Source organism: Lagenorhynchus albirostris, chromosome 1 (assembly GCF_949774975.1).
Source record: "Lagenorhynchus albirostris chromosome 1, mLagAlb1.1, whole genome shotgun sequence".
In the NCBI taxonomy this organism is placed as follows: domain Eukaryota; kingdom Metazoa; phylum Chordata; class Mammalia; order Artiodactyla; family Delphinidae; genus Lagenorhynchus; species Lagenorhynchus albirostris.
The window spans coordinates 28,012,858-28,038,404 of NC_083095.1; the positions used below are offsets into that span (position 1 = coordinate 28,012,858).

The following is a 25,547-nucleotide window of genomic DNA, read 5'->3' on the forward strand; positions in this document are numbered from 1 at the left end:
CTGCCAGACAGCGTCTGCAGAGCGTGCGCAAGGGGCCAAGAACGGCATCTTTCTCTCATTAAAGGCTTTTATGTGAACACAACTGCAATTTTGGAGCAGGGCGCTTGGCTGGCCCCTGAGCCCCAGTGCTGTTTCCAGCCATCCTGAGCTGCGATCCCAGCACAGCTGTGGTGGGAATGGGCCGAATCCTTGAGGACCTGACTTCTCCCACAGCCTGGGGGCTCGGGGCTGAGGTCGGGGCTTGGGGGACACAGCCCGTGGGCAGAGCTTGGGTGTGGAGAGGATGAGTCCTCGGTGGATTCTGAGGGTGTGTGAAGGCCAGTGAGGGATTTCCTGGCCTCGGGGAACTCTGACATCAGGGTCCCCTTTCTGTGGAAACCAAAGGTCAAGGCTGTGGAGAAGAAACAGCTCAGAGTCACAGGTAGACCCCCAGTTACGTGAATTCCAAGGGCAAACTGAGGCCTCCGGGTAGGGGTCTAAGGTGAGGGGCGGGCCCAGGGAAGGGCAGCACTGAAGGTGGTGGGTGACCGTCCTGCCTAGAAACGCCTCTGGGTGTGGAAGGGACAGGGCCCCATCCTGAGGGAGGGATCAGGTACTCAGTGGGGAGGTCCTTAGTGTCCCACTGACACAGAGTTTAGGAAAGATGGAGCTTTAATCTGAGGAGCAGCTGAGCCTCAGGTATGGGGGTGCTGGGCCCAGAGTCTAATCTGGAAGGTAGGTTCATCTCCCAGACAGGAGGGCCTGGTACTGGAGGCCTCGGAGGAGGGCACAGGCTTAAGGGGACCACCCTAAAGTCGGTGCCTCACCTAATGGAATTGACGGAGGGAGAAGGCATCTCTAGATCCCGGGAGAGAGAGCTGATGACAGAAGCCCTACCTGGCTGGGGTGGAAGGAGGTAGAGAGGGGACGGGCTGTATTTAACACCTGAAGAGCAGCCCTACCTCTGCACCACAGTGTTTGGGGCATCTCTCTAACCAGGGCCTGCCTTGTCATTGCCTTTTCCTGGGAAAAAGGTCATGGCAGAGAAATTCAGAAGCCCTCTTGCTTCTGCCACTAGGTGTGTGTATTTTTTGTTTTTTAACTTAGCATTGATGCCCAATACAACTTTCTGTGGAAACTTTCTGTGGAAATGTTCTATATCTTGCCATCCAACATGGTAGCCGGGAGCCACATGTGGCTACTGAGCCCTTGAAATGTGTCTAGTGCAACTGAGGAACTGAATTTTAAATTTTATTTAATCAATTTCCATTTCAACAGCCATATAGAGCTCATGGCTACAGCATTGGACAGCACAGCTTTAGACAGTACAAAGTACTTCCGTGATCTCTGTTGAGACTCACACAACTCTTGGAGGCAGGAATTGTCAGACCCATTTTATGGATGAGACAGCTGAGGCACTGGTTGAGGCATCTCAGTGAGATGACACGCCCAAGGTCACGCAGCTGGGATGTGGCTGAGCGGGGCGGGGGTCAAACCAAATCTTTCTGACTCCCGACCCCATGTTCTTTTTGCTACCAAGTCTCTGGTCGCAGGGGCTCTGAGTGGATGGTGGGAGCTGTTTCCAGACTCTCCCCCAGGCCTGCCCATTCTGCATTTGGTCTCCTCCCAAAGGCAGGGGTTTTGTTTGGAAAATGTGAGCAAACCTCTGCTTGACTGTTCTGGAGCAGAGTGAAGGTAGAAGGGGCACAGCCAGGAGTGGGGTGTTGGGGAGAACGATGCCTTCTATTTCTTGTTTCAAAGTAATTTCGGGAGTTTTCTTTTTTATTCCCCTGTCTTTTGGCATACGGCTACCTCCACAGAGCTGAACTCCCAAAGCTGAAACTTTCCACATGTCCAATCCTCAGTGAGAAAGAGAGTGCCAGGGGAGTGTGGAGAAGCCAGAGTTCAGGTGGAGCCCAAATTATGAATGGCTAAAGGCTGGCATTGGTGAGCGGGCACAGGGAGGCTGGAAGCAGCATCACCTTCGGGCTCTGAGGATGCCAGCCCCTGACAGGGAGGGGCTGGGTGTGTCCTCGATGGCTAAACACGGACCTCGTGGTATCGTGCTTGATAACCTCTCACCAATCATCAATCACCGAAGACTCATTAAAGCCATATACCCCATCCTGTGTTGATTTCTCAAGCATAAGGCATGACCTCTGCCCTTGTGGGAAAATGGGAGGAATGAGTCTCCAAGAGCGAAACATGAAGACTGCCCAGCCTGCCATGGTTGGGAATTTTCTCTCTTAAAATTCCCACAGCACTGCATGCAATTGCGTCTCCGGGGTGCCTCGGCATTTCCGTCCTTGCTTTATGCAACAGCCCCAGCCATGGGGCGATTCTGCGATGGCTGATCCCCTTTCTGACACTTCAGTTTTGAAATCTGTGCTCGTTTGACTTAGGAATATTTTGCTTCAGTTTCCTTTAAATGAAAGGCACATGACCGCTATCGCCCCCCTCCTTCCCCAAGGGTTCCAAACTTTTGGATTTCACGCACCAGTAAATATCCCCAAACATCTTAGGTACCAGAGTACAATAGCCAGCTTTTCCTTTTGCTAAGTGAGGATATTAGAAAAACAAACTACCATTTGCCATCACCTTTAATTTTAAAAGAACATTTTAACACCAAAAAAGTAATACAATAATAATCTCAAAATAAAAAACACATTTTAAGTGGGAAAAAATAGCATCACAAGAAACACAGAAAACTGTTTTTATTTTTCTTGTTTCACGGCAGACCAGTGAACACTGTCCTAAGAATGCCGCCTTTCATAGACAGGCACTTGGAGCCACCATTTGGGGCCATTGGCAGGGTGGCTTTTGGGGGAGTGGAGAGAGAGGAGAGGAGTTTATGCTCCAATCCCATAATGCGGATGCTTGGCTCAGAACAAAATGCTTGAACACTGTAGTGAGGAAATCACTTCCTGCTGAGACTTATGGAGACAACTCAGAGGAAGATACAAATGAAGTTGGTGAGAGCTGGCTCTGAAAACCCAGCACTTGGAGGACCTTTCGTAGCAGATCTGGCCTCTGTGCAGTTTCATAAACGATTGGTCCAGAAAGGTTATCTTCCCAAAACGGTTTATTTCTGCCAACAAGTCTGGTTGGTTTGGAAGCCTTTTAGAACTTTTATCAACCACAATATTACATGCATATGTAAATGCCAATTTTATAGTTTCCCCCCAAACACCCACTTTCTGTGAGCTGTTCATCGTACCAACCAAAGTCTGCCAACCCTTGTCCTCATTGAGGACCTAAGTGCCTGGGGGCAAGCGGCTTCCATGATTCTGAGAACCCTCCCACCTGGCAGAGCTTCCTCCACCCAGGGACCAGCCTTTGTACCCCCCGACACCCAGTCTGACCGAGAGAGGATGCTCACTAAATGTTTGCGGATGTATTGGCGAATAAGGCAGAACCAGAAGTAAGCGAGTCTCAGGAAGACATGGGCTTGGCTTGCAAGATTTGGGGCCTTGGGTTTCTAGACAGAGAAAGATCTTACTGTTGAAGTCAAGGATGGGCCATCCTTGGGGCCCAGGAGGGGAAGGACAGAAGCTAAGTTAGTTTTGAAGGCTGTCTTAAGGGCAGGGACCACCCACGCAGAGGTAGAAGAGACACGGAGACTGGGAGGGGCTGTGTGACCTTCCCTTCACCCACGCCAGGCTTTGCTGGCAGAGGCGTGTGGATCTGAGGGGCTAGGAGTGATGTAGCATCTGTGGTCCACGTGGGAAACCACTCAGGCCCTCCCTTTCTACTCCCTCCCTAAAATAAACCAGGGCTGACACCTGTCCTGGGCAAACCTGCTTCCCCAGTGTTCGTTGGCCCTGGTTTGGCTACAGGGCTGGCCCCAGCAGACCGTGTCTCTGGTGGTGGTGGTGACAGTGGCCTGGCGTGTGGTCAGGTGGGGGCTGACTCTGCTTGGGCAGGTGGAGTGGCAGCCAGGTGATAGGCCAAAATCCTGCCAAGGTGGCAGTTTGTGTTTGGGGAAATGCTCAGGTTTACAATTCTCTCACACAGTCTGCTTACCTGGAGGCCTGGGGCTGCCAGGAAGGGATGCCCAAGCACTGAGGAAAATGCTCTAGCCTCAGGATCTAGCTCATGGTTGGAATCCTGCAGCGAGACCTATGACTTCCCCACTCTCCCCTGAGTAGACAGGCTGCCCTTGTTTGACACAATGCCCAATCTACTCATCCTTGCTGTCTCTGGTCAGCATCACCACCTCCAGGAAGCCTTCCCTGATTTTCCCTTTCTTGCCTCAGCCTGGGTTAGAGGCTCTGGCCGACACTTATCACATGACCTGTGTCCTGGCTTCCATGTGAAACAGGACACTCTTTGAGAGAGGGATCCTCTTTACCACAAGTCTCTCACCTAGTGAGTGCTCGGTTAATGTTCACTGAATGAATGCAGGAGCTGGTAAACATCCTCCCTCAATCTAAGATTGACTGTATGGGCTTTGGAGAGAGATGGGTTTGAGGGTCTGTGGTCTCCACCACCAGAGCCAACCTGGGACGTGCAGCTTCCCAGGCCAAGGGTGCGTTCGGTGGCTGACTTGAAGCCAACAGATCCCTTTTGTTTCATCATCACCTCCAGGCCAAGGTTTAGAGATGGTTCAGCGCTGCTGGGAGGCAGTGGGGTGGAAAGAGCTTGGGCTTTTCCATCAAACAGACCTGGACTGGATCCTCGATCCACCATTGCCTAGCTGGGTGACCTCAGGCACATCTTTTAACCTCTCCAAGCTTCAGAGTCATCATTTGTGAAATGAGGATCATAATCACACTTGCTGTATAGGATTGTTTTAAGCTTAAATGAGACAGTGTGTGCAGAGCACAGTTCCTCGCATGTTGTAGCACTGAACAGATAGTAGCTGCCGTAATAAAAATAATATTGATTGTGTCATTGTTAGGCATATGCTAGGAGTTAAGGAGGCAAAGAGGTGTAAGGAACAGTCACTGCGCTTGAGGGCGCTGACCATATTAGTTAGGGAGTTGAGACACATACATAACAAACCCATCACACTGATGGTGGCCTATAGGGCCTGAGTGCTGTGCAAGGAGAACACTTGTCCTAGCTGTTCGGAGGAGGGAGCAGTTGCTGGAGGCAGGTCGTCAGGGATGGGGAGGGCGCCTGGAGGGAACAGTAGCACTTAGGTAAGTGGAGAGGAAAGGGAAACAGCTCCAGGGAGGGGAAGCAGCACACACAAAGGCAGAGAGAAGAGGAAGCCACACCAGCAGGCCAGGTCCCCAGATGGACAGACAACAAAAAGGGAGCGCTTAAGTATATGTACAACCCAATGTTGGGTGTTCTGCCGGGGGTGCTGGTGTGACGGGTCACCCAGTCTTTGATGGGTTACCCAGTCTTTGATGGGTTGTCCGACGCTGACAGGCGACCCTCACCCTCTCCCTGTCTCTCCAGCCGTGTGCCAACCGCCCTGCCAGAACAGGGGCTCCTGCAGCCGGCCCCAGCTCTGCGTGTGCCGCTCCGGCTTCCGCGGAGCCCGCTGTGAAGAGGTCATTCCTGAGGAGGAATTCGACCCCCAGAACTCCAGGCTGGCACCCCGACGCTCAGCCCAGGGGTCTCCCAACCTGCGCAGGAGCAGTGCGGCCAGAGAAAGCACCACGGCCAGAGCGCGGCCGCCAGCACCACAGCCGCCGCTGGCCAGGTGAGTCCCCTCCTCAGCGGGGCCTCCGGTCTGGGGGCGCAGCCTCTCTGGAGGGGCTTCTTCCTTCGGCCCGTTTGGTGAAGACCCTGGTGGAGAAGGCCGGAGAGTCCTCCTTTCCCTTCTGCTCCACCAGAGGGGCGGCGAGCAGGGCAGCAGGTACGGGGGTGGCACAGGCTCTGGCAGGGTGCCCAGGGGAGGTGGGAGGGGAAGTCTTTACTCTCCAGGCCCCGGGGAGAGAGCTGAGGAGGGCACATCCCTGGGACCAGGCTGTCTTGTTTCGAATCCTGGTGTTGCCACTTCCTAGGTGGGTGACCTTGGGCAAGTTACTTATCTCTCTGATTCCTCATCAGTAAGTTGGGGGAAATGATGACAATCATAGTCATGGTATTGTAAGGGTTAAGTTAGTGACTATGAGGAAAATGCTTAGAACAGTGCCTAGCACACAGTAAACTCTATAAATGTTTGTTTCCGCCTCCCCCTTCTCTGCCTGTGGTCCCTGTGATGCAGGAAGGACTCCTCTGCCAGAAAAAGCCCCTTCCGTTCAGTCACCACCAGTGCTAACCTGTCTCCTCGGAGGGGCAGCTGGAGCACGTAGGGGAAGCGAGAAGATGAAAAAGTGGGAAGGGGTGTGTTCGTGGGCAGGATTCCCTGGCCTGCGTGCCAGCCAACCTGGCTAGACATTTCCTAGCTCAGCTCAGGAAATCTGAACTTTGTAAACTGGTCCATTTCTGGGGGCTGTGTTTTCCTTGTGGTTTTTCAGGTTACTTTTTCCATTCGCTTCCTACTTAGGAACTTCTTTCTGGAATGTTTGAACCTTGTCTTGCTGAATTCAGCGAAAAAAGGATTTGCCCTCCCAGAGGAAGCTGGGAGAATCAGGGAGAAGAGGCTGACCTCGAGGCCAGGTCCCCAGCGGGGAAAGCTCAGGAGAGAAAGGAAAGGAGCTCAAGGTTGTCCAGCAACTCTGAAGGGGGAGGGGCAATGGGGGCCGGGCCAAACCAGGGTCTCAGTAAGGGGGTTTCCAGGGCCCTGGCCACCCAAACAAGCAGGTGGTTTCCGAGAGCAGCCAGGAGCAGAAACAACAGAAGGATGAACTTGGATCAAGGCCTAGGGAGCCCCAAAGTTAAAACCAGAAGAGCCAAACTCTTTCACCAAGGCCTTAGGATGCTGGGGCAGAGATGGGGGGCAGAGCTAAGGGCCAGGTGGACAATGCAGGGGGCAGGGTGAACTGCCTGGGATTGGCTGTGACCAGTTGGGCAGGGCCTGAGCCTTGTTCTCATTGGTCCCGGCTCTGGGTCCAAGGTGGGTGGGCCTGGTGTGAAGGCACTTGGAGGAGCCCCAGAGGTGGCAGCTCCAGGGCCAGCCCCGGGGCAGGGTGGGAGCAGAGTCCTTCCAGCCTGGCTTTCCCCCTGCAAGCTCTTTTTTGGCTTGTGGGATTCATTCATTTTATAATGCATTTATCCCCTGTGTGCGTGCACAAGTGAGTGCTGGGGGTGGTTGCTTGGCAGGTCATTCTGTTCCTTGTACCCTTGAGTCAGAAGGCTTTTGACATCCCCTGCCCCATCTTCCCAGCCTATCCCGCTTCTATTTTTCAAGGCCCAGTCCCACTTCCTCCAAAAAGCACCTACTCCCTCATATCCACCAGGCTCTGACCCCCTGCAGCGCACACGTGGCACACACATCGCTGTGAGTCTGCACCCTGAGTCTGCAATCAGACGGTGTGGCCTGCGCCCTGGAAGGCAGCGCCTGCGTCTCACACTGGATTTCCCCACAGTGCCTCCTGCAGTCCCAGCTTGCAGGAAGTGCTCAATCTGCATTGCTTTCTGTCCCTCGCTCCCAACCGAAGACTTACCTAACCAAGGGCCCATTTGGCCCCGAACCCTCACCCTGCCCTGGAACCAAGGGCACCACCCGCAGTGGTGTTCAGAGGGCGGGAGGACAGGCGGCTCCATGCTTCCCCAGGGTCACGCTTTTCACTCTGCCTCGGGACAGTCTGTGCATTTGCTCGCTGGACCAGGAGCTCCGTGAGAGCAGGGACTACTGTGTCCTCCTCTTTCATGAACATGTCCCTGGCACCTAATACCACACCTGGTACCCTGTAGGTGCTCAGTCAACACAAGTTGAATGAAGAAATGGACGAGGCTCGATGCTGGGCGGGGAGGAGGCTGGGAGGGAAGGAGGACCAGCTCTGTGAGGCTTCGGTCCCCCCGCGAAGGTGTGCGAGAGGCAGGGAAGGGTGAAGGCCTGGGCTGAGGTCTCCGGCCCACAGCAGGGCTGTCCTTTTTGAGCTTCACAGACTCCCTGGCCAGGGGCTACTGTGATGTTTTTAATGAGCTGCAGCCTCCAGGCCAGCCCAGTCTCTCTCTCTCTCTCTCTCTCTCTCTCCATGTCTCTCTCTCTCTCTCTCTCTCTGCCTTGGCGTGTCAATGCCATGAAATCTGGGAAAGTCCGAGCGGCCCACTGTTGGCCCAGCTGTGTTTTGCTTTGGGAGGCCAAATCCCACTTGCCTGGTGGTGTCAGACATTTCCTGTGAACTTGGCCAGCTTTCCCAAGCAGCCGCTGGACTCTCTCCTGATGGCAACTTGGACAGGCCCTTGGTGTCCAGATAAGGGAGTGACATAAATGCAGAGGGCATTCTTGGTGGGGGGTGGGGGACGGTGCAAAATGTCCAGGGAGGAGAGACACTGCAGGGACTGGTGATGGCCAGAGGCCACCTTCAGGAGAGCACTAGACAGAGGCCAAGAGACTTGTGTCTCAGAAGGAAGACGAGAGGGAGGGGCCAGGAGAGTCTCGGGCAGCAGGCAGCACGCCCTGCAGAGAGCCAGACGTGGATTGATGTTGTCCAGCTGCAGCCTGGACTGGCCGCGGGGGGCCTGCAGACTCCCTCCGAGCCCGGGACTCAGGCTTCTTCCCCAGGCTGGGCAGAGAGCCTACCCCACCTGTGGAGCAAGACCTAGGCAGCTGGGAAGGGCCTTGAGAGATTGGGGGAGGAGGTGGTTACAACAGTTGAGGACCAGCAGGCCTTGGAAAACAGCGCTCCACACCGTGCTTCTCAGACTGAAACAGGCACGCGAATCACCTGGGAACGTGTTAACATGCAGCTTCTGACGCGGCAGGTCTGGGGTGAGCATCTCTAACGTGGTCTCCGGTGATGCTGATGCCGCTGGCCCACGGACCACCCCTGGAGGAGTGAGGTTCTGAGCCTGGGCTTCGGATTCAGGGAATCCTGGAGTCCAATTCTGGACTTGCCGGCTGTGTGACATCAGGCAAAATAGCCTAACAGCTCTGAGTCGATAGTCTCCACCTGGTAGGATTGCAGAGCGGGTGAAATGAGACCGTTTGAGTAGAACACCTAGTAGGGTGCCTGATACGGGTTAGTGGTCAGTACATGTTAGCCATCAGCAGGCTGGTTCTCTGCCATGAGGACTTGCGTGGCACAAAGCAGACAGAAAACTGGGGTGCACGTGTGTGTGTGTGTGTGTGTGTGTGTGTGTGTGTGTGTGTGTGTGCGCGCGCAGACCGGCTCTGGGGAGAAGTTAGAGCCCAGGCCCAGTCTCGGGGGTGGTGTGATCCAGCAGTAGCACCAATAGTGGCTTTTGGCTGGCTTGGGTATTCCACCAAGGCCGTCTCACCAGCCCTATGGGGGAGGGGGGGAGGGAGGTGTCACAACAATTCTCCGAATGGGAGGGACCTCCACTGAGTTTACTCCTTAGTCTGACCAGAGGACCTAGAGGTGGAGCCCTGGAGACATCCTCAGCGGGCTTGATCAGCACTTGGACAACAAGGGGCCTGGAGGACAGTGTTGAGATGGACAAGCGGGGCTGGCAGGGAGATGCTGGGAAGCTGTGGGCCCCGTGATCGTGGCTCTTAGCGGGCTGTCCCCTGAGAAGGCAGCTGGGGTCAGCCTTCCTTTTATTGTCCCCGTCGGTCTCTCCCTCTTCTTCTCGATCTCCTGCTCCCTGCACACCCCACAAATTTAGCTGCTTAAAACAATGCACATGCATTATCCCACAGTTCTGTAGGTCAAACATCTGACACGGGGCTCACCAGGCTAAAGTCAAGCTATCAGCAGGGCTGAGTTCCCGGAGGCTCTTGGGAGAATCTGTTTTCTTGATCATTCAGGTTGTTTGTTGGCAGAATTCACTTCCTTGCAGTTGTAGGACTGAGGGCCTCACTTCCTTGCTGGCTGTCACTTGAGGGCCATCACATCTAGAAGCCACCCACATTCCTTGGCTTGTGGCCACCTTCCTCTCTTCAAAGCCAGCAACAGAGGGTGAACTCTTCATGTTTTAACTCTGCCCTGTGTCTCCCTCTTCAGCGGAATCTCTCACTGACTCTTCTGCCTCCTTCCACTTTTAAGGGCCCCCTGATAACCCAGGACACTCTTCCGTATTTTAAGGTCAGCTAATTAGCAGCTGTAATTCCACCTGCAGCCTTGATTTCCTTTTGCCATTTATATACATACTCAAAGGCATAATACCAGGGAACAAAGATCACCGGGGTCACCCACACACTGCAGCCCACGCCAGTTGGGACCGTCCATCTGCAGTGTAATAGCTCCTCTTATCAAGGGCTCGCCACAAGGACAGCCCTACATGAATGATCTGGCCCCCAAAACCTTTCTGACATCTCCAGCATCAGCTCTCACCACTCGCTCCCCTCATTCACTCTGCTTCTGCCACACTGGCCAACTGGTTTTTCCTCAGATATGCTAGAGATGCTCCCACCTCAGGGCCTTTGTACTTGCTGTCCCCCCTCCCTGGAGCCCTGTGTTCCTTTCCTAGGGCTGCCATAGTGAATGACCACAAACAGGACGGCTTAAAACAACAGAAATGTATTCTCTCACAGTTCAGGAGGGCAAAGCCCAAAATTAAAGTGTTGGTAGGATTGTTCCTTTGGGAAACTCCAGGGGAGAATCTGTCCTATGCCTCTGCCCTGGCATTTGATGACTTCCTGCAGTCCTTGGTGTCCCCTGGCTTGTGGCTGCATCACCCTAATGTCTGCCTCTGTCGTCACATGTTGTGTGTGTGTGTGTGTGTGTGTGTGTTGGGGGGTATTCTTTTTATAAGGACACCAGTCATTGGATTTAGGGTCCACCGTAATCCAGTATAATCTCCTCTAACCCTAACTAGTTACATCTGCAAAGACCCTACGTCCAAATAAGTTCATATTCGTAGGTTGGCCGTTAGGACTTCAAGAAATCTTTTGGGGGGTCGGGGACCCAATTCAACCGGCATTAAACCCTCTTCCCAGATACACACATGGCTTGGTTCCTTCCCCCTTCCAGGTCTTCTCTTCTCAGTGGGAACCCCACCTATGCTCACCTGATTTTGCACCGCACACCCGCAAACACTCCCTACTCCTATCCAAGCACTAACGTCTTGTGTATTTTACTTATGTATTTATTTCTTACCTCAGTAAAACGCCAGGCCCAGGAGGACAGGGCTGTTATCTGTTTTCTTTGCCAGTGTATCTCCAGCACCTCGAACACGACGGGCCCAGAGTAGAGTGGAGTCAACCCGGCTGAGGCAGCTTGGCTGTCTCCCCGTGGTCTCTCCTTTACTCTCACAAGCCCTGCAGTGGGTTCCCAATGTCCCCGTTCTGCTGACAAGGCTCCGAGGTGGGGGTGGCTGGCCTCTCGGGGGACCTTTGTCAGTGGGGAGAGGGAAGAAGGGCAGGGGTACTAGTGCAGCTCCTGCCGCAGGCCTGGCCTCGGGGGTGGGCACCGGGCCACTGGGTACGGGTGGGTGGCATAGGACTCGCCTCCCCAACAGGACCTGGCATTGTTCAGCCCCACGTCGTCACCACTCGGGCCCTCGTGGGCTTCCCAATGTGTGACCTTTAACCTGCTGTGGTGGAGGGTGAGGCCGCAGGTTTCCTGCGGGAGCGCGGCCTCCCCTCACCCCCAGGCCTTGCCAGGCCTCCTGCAGGGGGTGCGGGGACTCTGCCCCAGGGGGTGGTCTCTGCTAGTCTGCACGGAGACCCGCCGCAGGGGGGACCCAGGCATTCTTCCTGACAGAAGGGCAAGGCATTTGCCTAGGAGATGGATGACCCAGAATCAATGGGGTACCTGGGGAGAGGGCAGCAGGTGCAAGGAGGCGACCCCGGCGTGTGTGCCGGGGAAGAGCTGGGCTTTGCAGTCAGGCAGTATTTAAACCCTAGTGTCCTCACAAACTAGTCGTGCAAGTCGCTTCGCCTCACTGAAACCCAGGTTCTCTGAAGTGGGAAAACAGATGCTCATCTCAGAGGGTGGTTTCGAGAATTCACTGAAATAACGTACATAGAGAGGTCAGTAGGGTGTCTGAAAAACGTGAAACGTCTTACCATGCCTGCGTACTCCCCCATGCCCATGGCAAATCAGTGAGATGCCCCGCTCGCCAGAAGGGGTTTTCTTCTCCAACCCACAATCTGGGCTTATAGATGGGGAAACTGAGGCAGGACGAAGGTTGGCAGCTAGATGGTGGGCCTGCCCTGGGAACCCAGGAGATCCTGACTCTGGGCCAGTCTGAAGGCTTGCCGGGGTCCTCCGAGCCTTGCTCCAGCTGCAGCCGCCTGCCTCCCACTCCCTTCCTCCGCTCTGGGCTCCAGCATGCTGCCACACGACTTTGCTCACGCCTCTGGGCCACATAATCCCCTGTAGGTCCTCCCTCCTCCTTATTCCAGTCCCTCGGACCCAAGGCTATTCTCCGATACACCTGGGACCTGATGAGAGACCAACTCATGCTAGGAAATCGTGGAAAAGTCCCTTGTCCTCCCTGGGCCTCAGTTTCTATATTTGTAAATCAGAAGCAACAAGTGGATCTTCTCTGAGGTCGAGAGTTAATGGTCTCAGTCTCTGGCCTCCAGCCTGGCCATTTTCCATCCCCGATGGTGAAATGTGCTTACTCCCCCTTTACCCGCTTCCAAGGTCGTTACAAGGACACGTGATGCCTTTCACAGGGCAGACCTTAGCTCTCCCTGACGGTAAGCCTCAAGTCCTCCTCGGCAAGGCTGCAGTGGGGTTAATCAGCCTACATCTTTCATCCTGCGTCACCCGCTTCCTCAGGGCCACCAAGTGGTGCCTCTGTGCTGGGTTGACTCAACCCTACAATCCTGACTAAGTCAAGCTTTCAGGACCTCCTGACAGTGGGCTGGGATACTTACTTATGCCTTCTGTACATGCCTGGCTCAGTTTCAGGAGCAGCTCCTCACTGAGGCCCTCCCTGACCACCTTTGTAAGGTTTTAACCTTAGAATTAGCCTAAGCCACTGGACACAACACTAGGGGATGTGCTTCACATCATAGTCTCTGGGATGGGTACGGCGCAGTTGTGCAGTGCACAACCTGTGCCACTGTATGTGGTGACCCTGAAACTGGCTCTTTCCCAGGAGGGAGATGTCTCCTATTTTCCTATCGTTTAATATTATAATCCCCCAACTTGAGGATGCCCTCATCTGGTTCACCTTTTAATTTCCACAGTGCTTTCTATTTTCCGCTTCCTAACATAACATGTAATTTAATTATTATGTTTATTGTGTACTGTCTGTTTTTCCCCAAGTACAGTGTGAGCTGTTTTGTTCACTGACATATCCCCAGCTCCTAGAATAGTACTCAATAAATAATGGTAAGCACTCAATAAATAAATAAACAACTATCTACTGAATGAGCATCCCTGTCACCATGTATCCTCTGTTGCTGCCTGGAGCAAAGAAAGTTGGTCTCAGGTCCCTTCCCTTCTGAGCTGACACTCAGCCCATCCCCTGGCATGTTGTTGATCAGGAAGGTGGCTCTCCCAATCCTCCCAACAGGTGGGTACCTGCTTGCCCTGTGCCCCTTGGTCTTGGGGGTCTGAAGCCAGGCAGACAGAGAGCAATGCTTCTCTCCTAAGGGTGACTGGAGCACAGCCAGAGCAGGGCTTAGCAAACCCTTAGGAGTTCCAGGAGTCTGTCAGGGGCTGCAACAGCTGTAAAGGGGTCTCCTCCCAGTTTCTTCTATCTCTTGGGCCTTAGAAGAGTCCCATGCCTGCTCTTCCCTGGGGCTGCGGGTTTGGAAGAGGGAGGGCTCAAAGGGGAGTAGTCAGAGGGAGATGCTCACTCATGGGCCTCCAGCCAGAACAAATGGAAAGGCTTTTGTTTTCCCAAATCTGAAATCACAGAAGTCCTGCTGCTGCTTTCTGAAGACAGTAGAAGAGAACTGTGTCTCAGCTGAGCGCTTCCTTCACCACCCTGTCCCCCTCCCTGCTGTTTGCAGAGGGTTCTGGAAACACTGCCACTTTAAGGTTTGTGTAAGGTTCCTTGGCACTTAATCCCTGCCAGCCCCACCCATCCCTGCCCAGCAGAGACTGCTTGGAGTAGCGGGGTGGGTCTGAAGCATTCCATTTCCACCCAGGAGGAGAAGGAGGCAGGCTGTGTGTGCTGGACCTTTCAGTCCCTGGACACACACCAGGAGATGTCTGTCACATTCATAGTCTCTATGACAGGTACTCCAAGAATTGTGCAGTGCACAGCCTGTGCAGCTGTATGTGGTGACCCTGGACCTGGCTTCTTCCCAAGAGGGAAATGTCTCCCATTTCCCCCACAAAGCATGTTGCTTCAAGGCAGTCCTCTCCAGCTGGGTTTGGCTGCTGAGGCCCCTCCTAGGTTTCTCCGAAAGGGAGGTGGACCTCTGGACTTTGTAGAGTATTAACATGCACCTCTCTAACCCACACAAATACCCGAGGCCCACGGAGCTCAGGGCCACAGCTGGCCTTAGGGTACTTGAGTGTAAAAACAAAAGGACACAGGCTCTGGATGGACGCAGTCTTGCAATGCTTTCGCTTTCGCTCTAGGCGGAGAGAGCCCAACAGAGGCCGTGAGGAGGGAGGGGCCGGTGTGCCTTCTCTCCAAGCAGCGGAGCCTGCAAATCCTCTCCCTTCCACCATGCTTGGCCCCAGGGCAGACACTTCTGGGTCGATGAAGAGGCCAAGCTCAGGCCTCTTTATGCTCAAGGGAGAAAGGGGCCCAGGGCCTCTAACACCTCTCCGCTCCCCACGCAGTGAAGTGGGCAGATTCCAGGGAAATGGTGTCTGCTTCCTGCATACTTCTCTTCTCTTCCTGCCTCTCGTATTGAAGCTTGAAAGTGGACATCTGGCCCGAGGTGGCCCCGAAGTCTCTGATGGAGACTGTCTGACTCCCTTTTCTAGGATAATCCCAGAGCTGAGGGTTATCAAGACCCTCCCTAGGTTGGCTTCCAGAGAGGGCCTCCCTCCCAGCCCAGGCCTGGCCCCGGCCCTCTACAGATCTCTGAGATGAGAGCTGTTCACCTCCTGTTTGCCCAGAGCCGGCAGCCAAGTGATGCAGGAGCCAGGAGCAGCTTCGTCTTCTAATTCTCCTTTCTCATCATCACCACCAACAGGATTTATTGGCGCCTCTGCTCTGTCCCAGGCCTCGTGTAGGTGCTCTGCCCTCCTGTTTCTCCCCACACCAAAGTCACCAGTCAGTTACATGAGGCAAGTGGATGTTGCACAAATGCCTCTGGCCAGTTGTGTTGAGTCCAACGAGGGGAGGACAGATGGAGTGGGATGTGGGATGTTCCTGCCACTGGGAGGGGGCAAGCGCCCAGGTGCGGAGGGCAGAGAGGCTCCCCATTCTCTCCACAGCCCTGATCTTAGCCTCCCCTGGTGGTTATGGTGAGGAATGTTTGGGTTACGAAGGGTGGGATGAAGATTGTGGTCGAGGTGACTTTCTATTTCACAATAGGGTGGTGGTTCGGTTAGCCTGGAGCGCAACTTTAGTGTGGTATTAGAACGAGGGTTCCACCTTAGGACTGTGGCTAGGGCGGGGCTCGCGTTGCGCTGGAGTAGACTTTAGGACTGTGGGTTTTCTGAGTGCGGTATAGCTGTTATTTTAAGCTACCATTGGTGGGGCTTTATTGAGTCAGCCGGCCCTACTGTGCAAAGCACTTTACAGGCAGCACCTCACTTGATACCGGGGACCATACAGCATAGCGGTCATGAGTCAGACCTCGGCTTCATCTGATTCTGTTGCTCCCCAGCTGCTTGACGTTGTGTGAGTCTCTTCACTTCCATGAGTCAAAGTGGATAAAGTGCCGAGTCACATAGCTGAGGGCTCAATACTTGATAGCTGAGACCCTTTCTTTTCTGTATCAGTCAGGGTTCCAGCAGGAAAAGATGGTACACTCAGTGAGGACAATTTGATAAAGGGTCTATTTGCAAAGGTGTGGACAGGGTCAAAGGAAACAACAAGGGAAGCGGAGTATAGGGAAGCCCTCAGCCCTGCAGGTCTAAGAGACAAGGGGTCAGCGGTTACTGGAACCCAGAGCAGCTCCAGCCACAGGAGAGGACCACAACAGGGCTGTGACCTCTGGCAGAGGAATAGAGCCACCACTACCCACAGTGGCCCGTCAGGAGGGAAATGGAGGATCAATACCTCCCCTCCATCTGCTGCCCTCTGCCCTCTTGCTGGGGTTCCCATGTGGGCTGAACAGGACTGGAAGACAGAGGGTGAAGGAGCCTCCTAGGGCCCAGAATGGGACAGAGAAAGGTCCACAGAGGCAAGTGGAAGATCTCCAGCACCTTAACCATTCCTCACAAGGATCCTATGAGGAGGATACTCCACCAGGAGGAAACTGACAGGAGGGGCCATTCTAGCCCAGCTCCACTCAGGACTCTGGAACCCGTGCTCGTAGCCATTTGGCTAAGTAGCCCCGAGAGCAGGTGAGCTCAGGCCAGTGCAGAGCAGCAAGCTTGGCGTGGGAGCTGCCGAGGACTGGGTCAGGCAACGCATCTTGTGTCTTTTCAGGAAACTCCAGAAAACTGGCGAGAGCCTGGAGGAGTTGTTGGGGCATTAAAACGTTAATGTATACGGTTTCCAGCATCCGACAAAAAAAAGTAGTAACGATGAACATTTTGAGCTTGTGGCTGTACTGACCTAAGTCCTCTAGGATTTTTGTTTGAAAGGAAAGGTTAGGGAGAGATGAAGCCACAAGGTAACAGAAAGACAGTCAATGCTCTTTTTCAGATGCCCCAGGGGGATGCCCATCCCATCTGGTTGCTTTGTACGGAACTGGCTGCTCAGTGAATGTAGCCCTCTGGGGTGGGGTGTGTGTGTGTGTGGAGAGAGAGAGAGAGAGAGCGAGAGAGAGAGGGTGGAAAGCTGTGCAGAGAGAACATGCCTCAAAAATCATAATCAGAATGGAGATTTTTCAGGCCCTGTGAATTCTCCTTTTGAGCTCAAGGTTTTCAAATATATATCAGGTTTCACCCCTTGTCTGGGATGCAGAGGAAGTTTCTGATTTATGGGTCCAGTAGTTTTTCCAGTTATGCAATCTGTAAATCTGCCATCAGTTAATTAATTTGCCACTGTCAGAAAAGGCACTGTAAGCTTCCCAGGTGAAAATCACTTTACCAAAGTAAAGTGCTATTATGATAATATTAATAAAAAAGGGACTGTGAAATGTATACTTGTTTCCACTTGTGGAATTAACTGAATCAATGTCTCAGCATTCCTCCTCCAATCACTGGCAGGCACACATGTGCACACACACCCCACCTCTGGAGAGGGGCTAAGGAGGAAGATTTAAGCCTTGCTGTGTAATTTCCCAGAAAAGGATTAGAAAGGGAAAATGGGTGAAATGCAAAGTTATCTGATGACCGAGTTTGTAAGATTGGCGGCTTAGGACCCAGAGGCGTGTGTCTGCGCGTCTATTTGTCTGTCTGTCTGCAGATGACATAGTGAAGATTGCTAAATGATTTCCAATAACAAGATATGAAAACACATAGTTCCTTTGTTAGCCACATAGCTGTGGTTTTGTGTCCGTGATTCAATGTGGAAGTGAGTAGCTGTGACAGGCATTTTGTGGGGGATTTTTTCCTTCTTTTTTCTCCTAAAAAAATATTTGTGAAAGGTCTAAAATTCAAGGAAATCCACTGCTTTTTGAAAAGAAAAAAAATCCCCATTCCTTGCAAAATGAAGATCGCAAATCAAAACCTCTGGAGATACCATATTTCTGCTTCCAGCCAGTCGCCCACGCTCGGTTTCCTCCCAGAGCCTGGGCTCCTCACTGCTACCTAATGTGTCCACCGAAGGGTGCACCCAGCCAGCGGGGGTGGGGAGGTGGGGGGGTGGGGGTGGGTAGGGGTTGCATCAGAGGCCTCTGGAGGGAATCTGGTACTCCAAGGGGCGGGGGTATCCTCTTGAGACGCCAGCCAAGCCACACCCTTGAGGAACAAACTGATTCCACATTTCTTTCTTTTTTTTGGAGGTTCTTGGGTCAAGGTCAGAGCCCCTACAGCAGGCAATAGTGTGTGAGGGAGCAACTGTGGCATAATTGATGTCTTATTGTTAGATACATCTGGGTTTGAATCTCAGCTCTGCCACTTAATAGTTATGCTGCCCAGAGCAAGTGATTTAACCTCACGAGCCTCAGTTTTCTCATCTGTAAGATGGGGATGCCTGCCACTAATAGAATTGTCGGGAAGATTTACTAACATATGTAAATGCATATACGCACCTTTTAGGTGTCCTATGAATGGCACCAACTCTTATTTGTCCCTAGACTCTGGGATTACCTGAGCCCTTTGTTTATAGCGACAGCGGTAACTGGAAACTCTGAGAGTTTCCCCAGACCACTTGAAGGTGTTTCTGGCTCTGGTAAGTTTTCCTATCTTAGCCAAGGGTGAGCAGCATGCTGGGGACTGTCATCCACCAGAGGTACAGAGCTCAAGCCTTGAGAGCCCATCCCAGCACCTCCCTGCCCGGTGGTGATAGTGGGCAAGTAAACAGCTTCTCTGTGCCTCAGTTTTCTCTTCTGTAAAATGGGGAATGATAGTTTTTATAGCATAGGTTTGCACTAATCAAGTAAAGCGTAGAAAAATCACACTCTCAAGCGTAAAGAGCCTAGTAAAAATTTTAAAATGAAGTGTCTGTTTCAGGTATATGGTACATAATTGGTTGGTAGGTTTGGGATGAGCGAAGGCTTCTCAGATTGGGCGCCCAGGTCTTTTAGAAATCTCCTTTTGTTTATGGTCCTGGGGAAGAGTTCCAGGCCCTGGAAGAGCAGGCTGGCTGAAGGCTGCCAAGACTTTGACCAGCCCCTGAGAAGCATATCCTTGACCCAGGCACCAGCTGCCTTTGTCTACAATGGGCCTGTCCGGGTGGGGTAAACTCATCTGAAGTCACAGGCCTGTGTTTGCTGTCCTATAAGGCAGGCCAGCTAAGCTCTGTGTGTGTGTGTGTGTGTGTGTGTGTGTGTGTGTGTGCGCGCGCCTGGGCACACGTGCCCGCCAGGGGTTGGGGGAACATACATGGAAGGAAGATGGGTCCCAAAGACCACAGGCTGGGAACTCGGGGTTCAAGAGGTGGGCGTCTCATGGCCCATTTGGTGGTGGCGAGACGTACCAAGTTCTTCATGGCTTTGGGAAGTGGTCCAAACTCAATCCCCTCAGCCTAAAGTTCTCTCCTCTGATCTGTAGCACTTTCCAGGTGCCCATACGCCCTGCCTCGTGTTTTCTTTCCCTTCACCTCTTCACCCCTCCAACCACTTCCTTTTTTCACTTGCTTCTCTGTCACTCATGCAGCAGCAGCTTGTGGTGAGAGTGAGGGTGCAGTGCTGGGAGGAGTGTGATAGACCTGGTTTGAATCCTGGGTTTTGCCATTCATGAGACACGTGAGCTAGGGCCAGAGACTGACTGTCTCTGCACCGCAAGTGCTTCACAGGTGCTGTGGGGATCGTGGGAGCCGCCTTGCAGGGCACTGGGGACCTTTCTAAAGTGATGTTTGTTCTGTGCCTGAGTTTCCGTAAACAGAGCAGTTACTTGAACCAGTGGGTGTGTGTGGAGTACTGTGGCTCCACAGACTTCCCTGCCTCACCTCTGCCTCACCCTGGGGACCACAGATGCCCTGAGAAAATGTCTGGGGGGCAGGGGTGGGGGAGGAGAGCACTCTTGGCCAGGCACCTGGGTGGTCAGTGTGGGTGGGAGCTCCAGGGAGGAGTTGTCCATGATCGCCTTCCTAAGAGACCATTTTTAACCTTGTTCCTTCCTGGTAAAAACACCTTCCTTCAAGGCTTCCCTTTTATACATGAGACCCAAAGGATAAGGCTCTAAAGCTCAGACCCAAAGCATAGCTCTCAAGCCACGATATAGTGTAGAGGTTTAGAGTACAGGCTCGGGAACGAGATGCAGATGCAGGCCTCCTGTGTCGGATCCCCAGCTCTGTTAGTCATTGGCTCTGTGACCTTAGGCAAGTTACCTAGCAACTCTGTGCCTCACCTGTAAAATGGGGATAATCATAATACCTACTTCCTCATATAATGATGATTAAATTAGTTGATATACATAAAGTGCTTAGAACAGTACCTGGCAAATAAATGTAGCTATTTGCTGTTATTTGTTGTCATCCTTGGCCCTTCCTTTTTTCCCTTTAACCAGACACACCTCCTTACCCCCTGAGCACCATCACCAGCACATTCTTGGATGTGTCCCTTTGCACTCGTGGTTCTCTCGCCCTTGGGTGGACACTGTCCTCCCCATGCCTTCCTCCAGCTAACATCACACAACTTCTAGAAAGTCTTCCCCAGGCATCCAGACCCAGGGCTACACCTGCGTAGGGAGGCCTGGAGCATCTTGGCCAGGCAGCTCACCTGACTACCTGCTGCTTTTCCTCTCTTGGATTGTAGGAAACACTCATGTGCAGGGTCTTCTCCCAGGACCACTGTGCATGGTGTGGGGCGGGGGGCGTGTTGCACTCTACACAAAGGTCAGGAGATGAATGGGGCTAAACTCTAGCCTACGTTCCGCTTGCCCAGCCCCGGCACCATGCTACATCAGCCTGAAGGAAGCAGGGCAGCCTCTGTAAACTGGCTGTCCAGGGCCCCTTTTCTAATCCACACGAAGGCACCAGGTGTGCCTGCCAGCCCTCCCCTGCCTCCTGCTTCCCTGCCTGGATGGTAAGCCCTCGGTGGGCCAGATGCTTTTCCCTCAGTGCCCATGTGGGACCACGTACCATCTGAGGTGCTCACAAGTGGACCTTGGAAGTGGTTAGATGATGAATTCATGACATCCACGTTCCCCACAAGCTGACACGTCTTCCTGGGGGAACTTGGAGCCAAAGGCTTCAGACTGCTCATTGGCCCTGGATGGCTGTGGAGTGGGACCTGGCCTGACCTGGGGAGATGGCTCCAGTGAGGCCAGGGTGCTGGGAGCCACAGAGTTCCATGTGATGACTCTCTGGGGGGCGGCAGCTGTCTGCCCAGCGCTGTGATGACTCCATGAAGGATATATATATATAAAGAGGGTAAGGGGCTTCCCTGGTGGCGCAGTGGTTGAGAGTCCGCCTGCCGATGCACAGGACACGGGTTCGTGCCCTGGTCCGGGAAGATCCCACATGCCGCGGAGTGTCTGGGCCCGTCAGCCATGGCCGCTGAGCCTGCGCGTCCGGAGCCTGTGCTCCGCAATGCGAGAGGCCACAGCAGTGAGAGGCCCGCGTACCGCAAAAAAAAAAAAAAAAAAAAGAGGGTAAGATCCAGTCCCCTCCTTTCCCCTCTCGGGGTCTGTATCCCTGGCCATGCTGCAGCTCTTTGGGTGGTCTTGCTGGGCCCAGAAGGAGGCAGAGGAGCTCCTGGAGGGGCCCTTCCTTTACCTCCTTCCCGGCTGGAGGGAGAGGGCGATTGCTCGGCAGTTTGACACTTGGACAAAATGAAACTTACTAGAAAATGAGGGGCATTTCCTGGGGCCCTGGGCAGCCCTTCAGGGCACCTCCTCCTCCCCTCTCTGCCCCCTGAGGTGCCCTAGGTGTGATCCCAGGGCCTGGGCTGCCCACTCCAGCTTCCTGCCCAGCACCCTGGCCCAACCAGGAGAGAAGAAAGGCAATGCAGAGTGTCAAGGAGCAAGGGCTTGGCGGCCTGTGAGGCAGGCCGCTCAGTGGCGAAGCGTTCGCAGCTGACCGAGGCATGAGGTGTCTGGAGGGTGGAGGGGCGTGAGGAGGCTCAGAGGGGTCTCTGGACACCTGGGACACTGAGGCAGCACCTACGTAATGCTGCTCTAGAGGTGGGAGCCAGGCCTCAGGCCCGGGCTCAGTGTCCCACAGACGATGCCCCAGACGTGCACAGCTCCGCCAGCCTCCGCCTCTTATCCGCCTGCAAGGAAGCAGGGTGCTGTGTTCTCTCCCCAGCTACTGGGCGAGCGGAGCAGGGTGCAGTTCTGAGCAGGCGAGGCTCCCTGGGTTCTGCCCCCTCCCCACCCTCAGCCTGGCAGGGGCATTCCCTGGGGTCTGTGAGCCCGAGCTCCGGACCTCTCAGACCTGGCTGTGGCCACGGAAAAAAGCTAAAGGTGCAGACCTCAGAGCAGGGGGATATGACTCACAGGTGGCCGGGGGGGTACCTCAGGCAGACCGGTGAGGCCGAAGGTGTCGGGCAAGTGGGCACAGCAGGACCAGCAGCAGGAGAGGTCTTGAAACATGTAGGGGAGGCCAGCTCTCGGCCCTTCCGGGAGGGCAGCAGGGTATGAGGGTCCCAGTGTTGGGGATGCCGGAACTGTGTGCCAGGCAGTGGGAAGGGGCTGGGTCCCCCAGGACTGCCCCACTGAGCATGCCACCCTACTTGTCTCTCAGATGTCACGGGCCCAGAGCCCCGCCCTGAGCAGGAATGGCTGCTGCTTCCTTTCTGGCACGGGGTGGGGGGGTGGGGGGTTAGAGGCGAGGACCCAGGTCCTCGATCCCAAGGACAAGGTGCTCAGGCCTCTCCAGGGACCACCATGTCGCCAGGCAACCCTGGCTTTTTAGACATCCTTCCTCAGGCCATGCTGAACCCTGCTCCCCTGTGACCTGGTCCTGGGTCCATGTCTTCCGGAAATCCAGTCTCTTTCCTGCCACATCCTCAGGACAGCAAGGTTTAAAAGGGTGCTGATTCCCCTAGGCCAGGACAGTCAGGGAACCCAAGTGCCTGGGGACAAAGAATGCAGTGAGGGTAGCCAGGGAAACTTTTAACCACATAGCCAAGATAGACTTTCCGGGTTCAAATCCAGACTCCTCCATTTTCTATGCTGTGCTGTCCAATGCAGTAGCCATCAGCCACAAAGGGACTATTTAAATTTAATTTAATGTAAAACTCAGTCACACCAGCTGCATTTCCAAGTGCTTCAAAGCCACAGTGGCTAGTAGCTAGCGTATTGGATGGCACAGACTATAGAGCATTTCCATCACCACAGGAAGTTCTACTGGACAGTGCAATTCTAGACGAATGACCTTGGACAAGTCCTTAACCTCTCTGTGCCTCAGTTTCATTTTCTGAAAAACTGGGGTTAATAACAGTACCTAGCCCCTTAAGGTGGTTGTGAAGATTAGATAACATATGCAAATAGAACAATTAATACACAGCACAGAGTTAGTGCTCAATAAATGTTCATTATTACTGTCTAGGACAAGAGGGGCAGAGTTCAAGTCTTCCCCTCCTTACAGTGACACCTGGGAACCCACCAACCTGGCACCTCTGATACCCAGAGGCTGGGGAGTGATGGCTGCTGTCTTAGCCCAGCCTGGGCCACACCTGCTCAGGCCCCCAAACTATGCATCACGTAGAATCAGCAGGCTCCTCGCTTTGTGCCAAGGCCATGGTGTCCCCTCCTCTTCGCCCACCAAGGCTGGGTGCCCCCTTGTTCCCTGCCGGGGCAGGGCAGGTTTGCAGCAGGGGCTAGAGCGTGATGTCTGGAAACACTACCTTGGGTCCCTGGGGATTAGGCACAAGGGCCACCTGACTGTGGCCTGGGCTTGAGGCCTGGACAGCGAGGAGGAGAGAAGGAGCAGAGCTCTGCGAGGCCTTCCCCCTGCATCTCCAGGACCCAGATTCTCAGGGGAGACTGAGCCACTTGGGAGGCGCCAAGGTGTGTTCAATTGTAACGAGCTGGGCCTGCAGTTACAGGAAGGCCCGGAGCAGGGATAGAGTACAAGGAGCGCCCTCCTGTCTTGGTGCTCTCTCCCTGTCCCCTCCTACCTCTCTTACATCTCCACAGCCTCTTTCTTGGTCTGCCCCTCAAGCCTTGCTGCTCCCCAGACCCCCTCCTCTGCCCTTATTTATTCTCTCTTTGCTCCTGTATTTCTCAAAGTGTTTCCGTGTCAGAGCATCTGGCAGTCATAAGGGATACCATGAGCTATCAATGTAATTAATTCCATAATTAGAACTGGGAACAGTTTTACTAGCAGAAACTATGATGATCATCTGTGTGTGCAAAATAAAAACCCGCTATAGGCACACGCACGTAGCCATGTAGACAGCAAGCTGTCGAGTGAAGTGTGATGGGCTGTTGCCACGTTTTCCCGTCAGTATTCCTTTTTGGCTTGTCACTTGCTTTATCGCATGCTAGCAGGCAAGCGGTAGCAGGCACCAAAAGTTGGAGACAAATTTATGGGAGCAAAGCCCAACACGGGGACCAGTCTCTTCATTAACACATTTCCCTTTTTGAAACAGGCAAGTGTAAGCAGAGTCCAGCAGTGGAACTCTGAGTCGTGGTTTGTTATGAATACCTTCCCCGAGTAATATGGTCCCTGCAGCCCCACCTCTCCACCAGGACTCCCTTGACTGTGTCTGCAGACTGTGTCTGCAGCCTCTCTCCTGAGTGCTGCCTCCTGGGTATTTCCATCTGCTTCTGACATCCATCCTGAGGCACCAGCACTCACCATGTCCCAAACTGAGTCACTTCTTGGATCACTCCTTGAGATCTTGGAATGTCCTCCACCCATTTGTCTAAGCCACAGCTGGGAACTCTCTATGTGTTAAATATCCCCTGAATCCCGATCCTCTTCTTGGTCCCATCCTTGGTCCCTGCTAGCCTAGAGCCCAGCCAAAGCCTTCCAGCTGGCCTCCAGCCCTCCCCTCTCTGGTCTATCCACCACCAGGTAATCTTTCATCAAAGTAATAAACATTTGAAAAGGTCCATCCCATCATGTCCCAGACCTGCTTGAAGACCACCTGCACCTCAAGGCTAATGTATGGCTCCCGCTGTACCTCCACACATGTGCTGGGATGCTGGTTCCTTTGCTCAGTCTCCACTGGAGCAGAGAGGGCAAGAGAGTCTTTGCCACCCTTGGACCTGGATACCTGGCACGTGGCAGGCATTCAGTAAGTGCTTCTTGAATGCATGAAAGAGGGTGGGCTTCTCCAAAATCTCTAGGGACTCCCCCTTACCCATTCAGTACAGCCCAGACACCTCCCTGATATTTCAAGCCCTCCACGATATGGACCCGAACCTATTCTTCTTTAATCCCTCACAGCCTCAGTGAAATGGCGATAGAGAAATGACAAATGGTGGGTGGCTTGAGGATGAACTTACCTGGTTTGGTAACCTGGCTTCTGCACTTAGGAGTTCTGCGACCTTCAGCAAGGTATAGAATCTCCCTACCCTCTGTTTTCTTGACTGTGAAATGGGGGATAATGAGTATCTAACTCTTAGGGTTACGGAGAGGATTTCATGAGATAATGCATGTGACATGCATTGTTGGCATGCAGCCCGGCACAGCACAAGCATTCATTAAATTGTAGCACCAGTTTCTTCCCCATGCATCCACTTCCCACTCCCCCCCCCAACACACACACACACACACACACACACACACACACACACACACACACAGGAAACCACTTATTAATTCTCAGGGTATCCTTCCAAGGTTGCTTTATGAATATGCAAATAAATTCATGCTTATTTTCTCTATTTTTACACAAAAGTTTACATGCCCCACACCAGGAGTCAGCAAACTTCTTCCACAAAAAGCCAGATAGTAAATATTTTAGGCTTTGTACAACATATGGTGTCTGCAACTACTCAGCTCTGCCACTGTAGAGCAAAAGCAGTTTTAGACAATGAGTGTGACTGTGTTCCAGTTAAACTGTATTTATGGAAACAAATTTGAATTTCATATCGCTTTCTCATGTCATGAAATATTAT

At 53.4% G+C, this 25,547-nt stretch overlaps 1 protein-coding gene across 7 annotated transcripts in view; it reads left to right on the forward strand.

Moving 5' to 3' along the window:
* LTBP2 (latent transforming growth factor beta binding protein 2) overlaps positions 1-25,547 on the forward strand; it is a 97,936-nt gene that overhangs the window by 14,437 nt on the left and 57,952 nt on the right. For all 7 annotated transcript variants that reach the window (XM_060138485.1, XM_060138054.1, XM_060138132.1 and 4 more), the window contains exon 3: positions 5,389-5,635. In XM_060138485.1, coding sequence (XP_059994468.1) covers positions 5,389-5,635 — 247 coding nt within the window. The remainder of the gene's footprint in view (positions 1-5,388; positions 5,636-25,547) is intronic.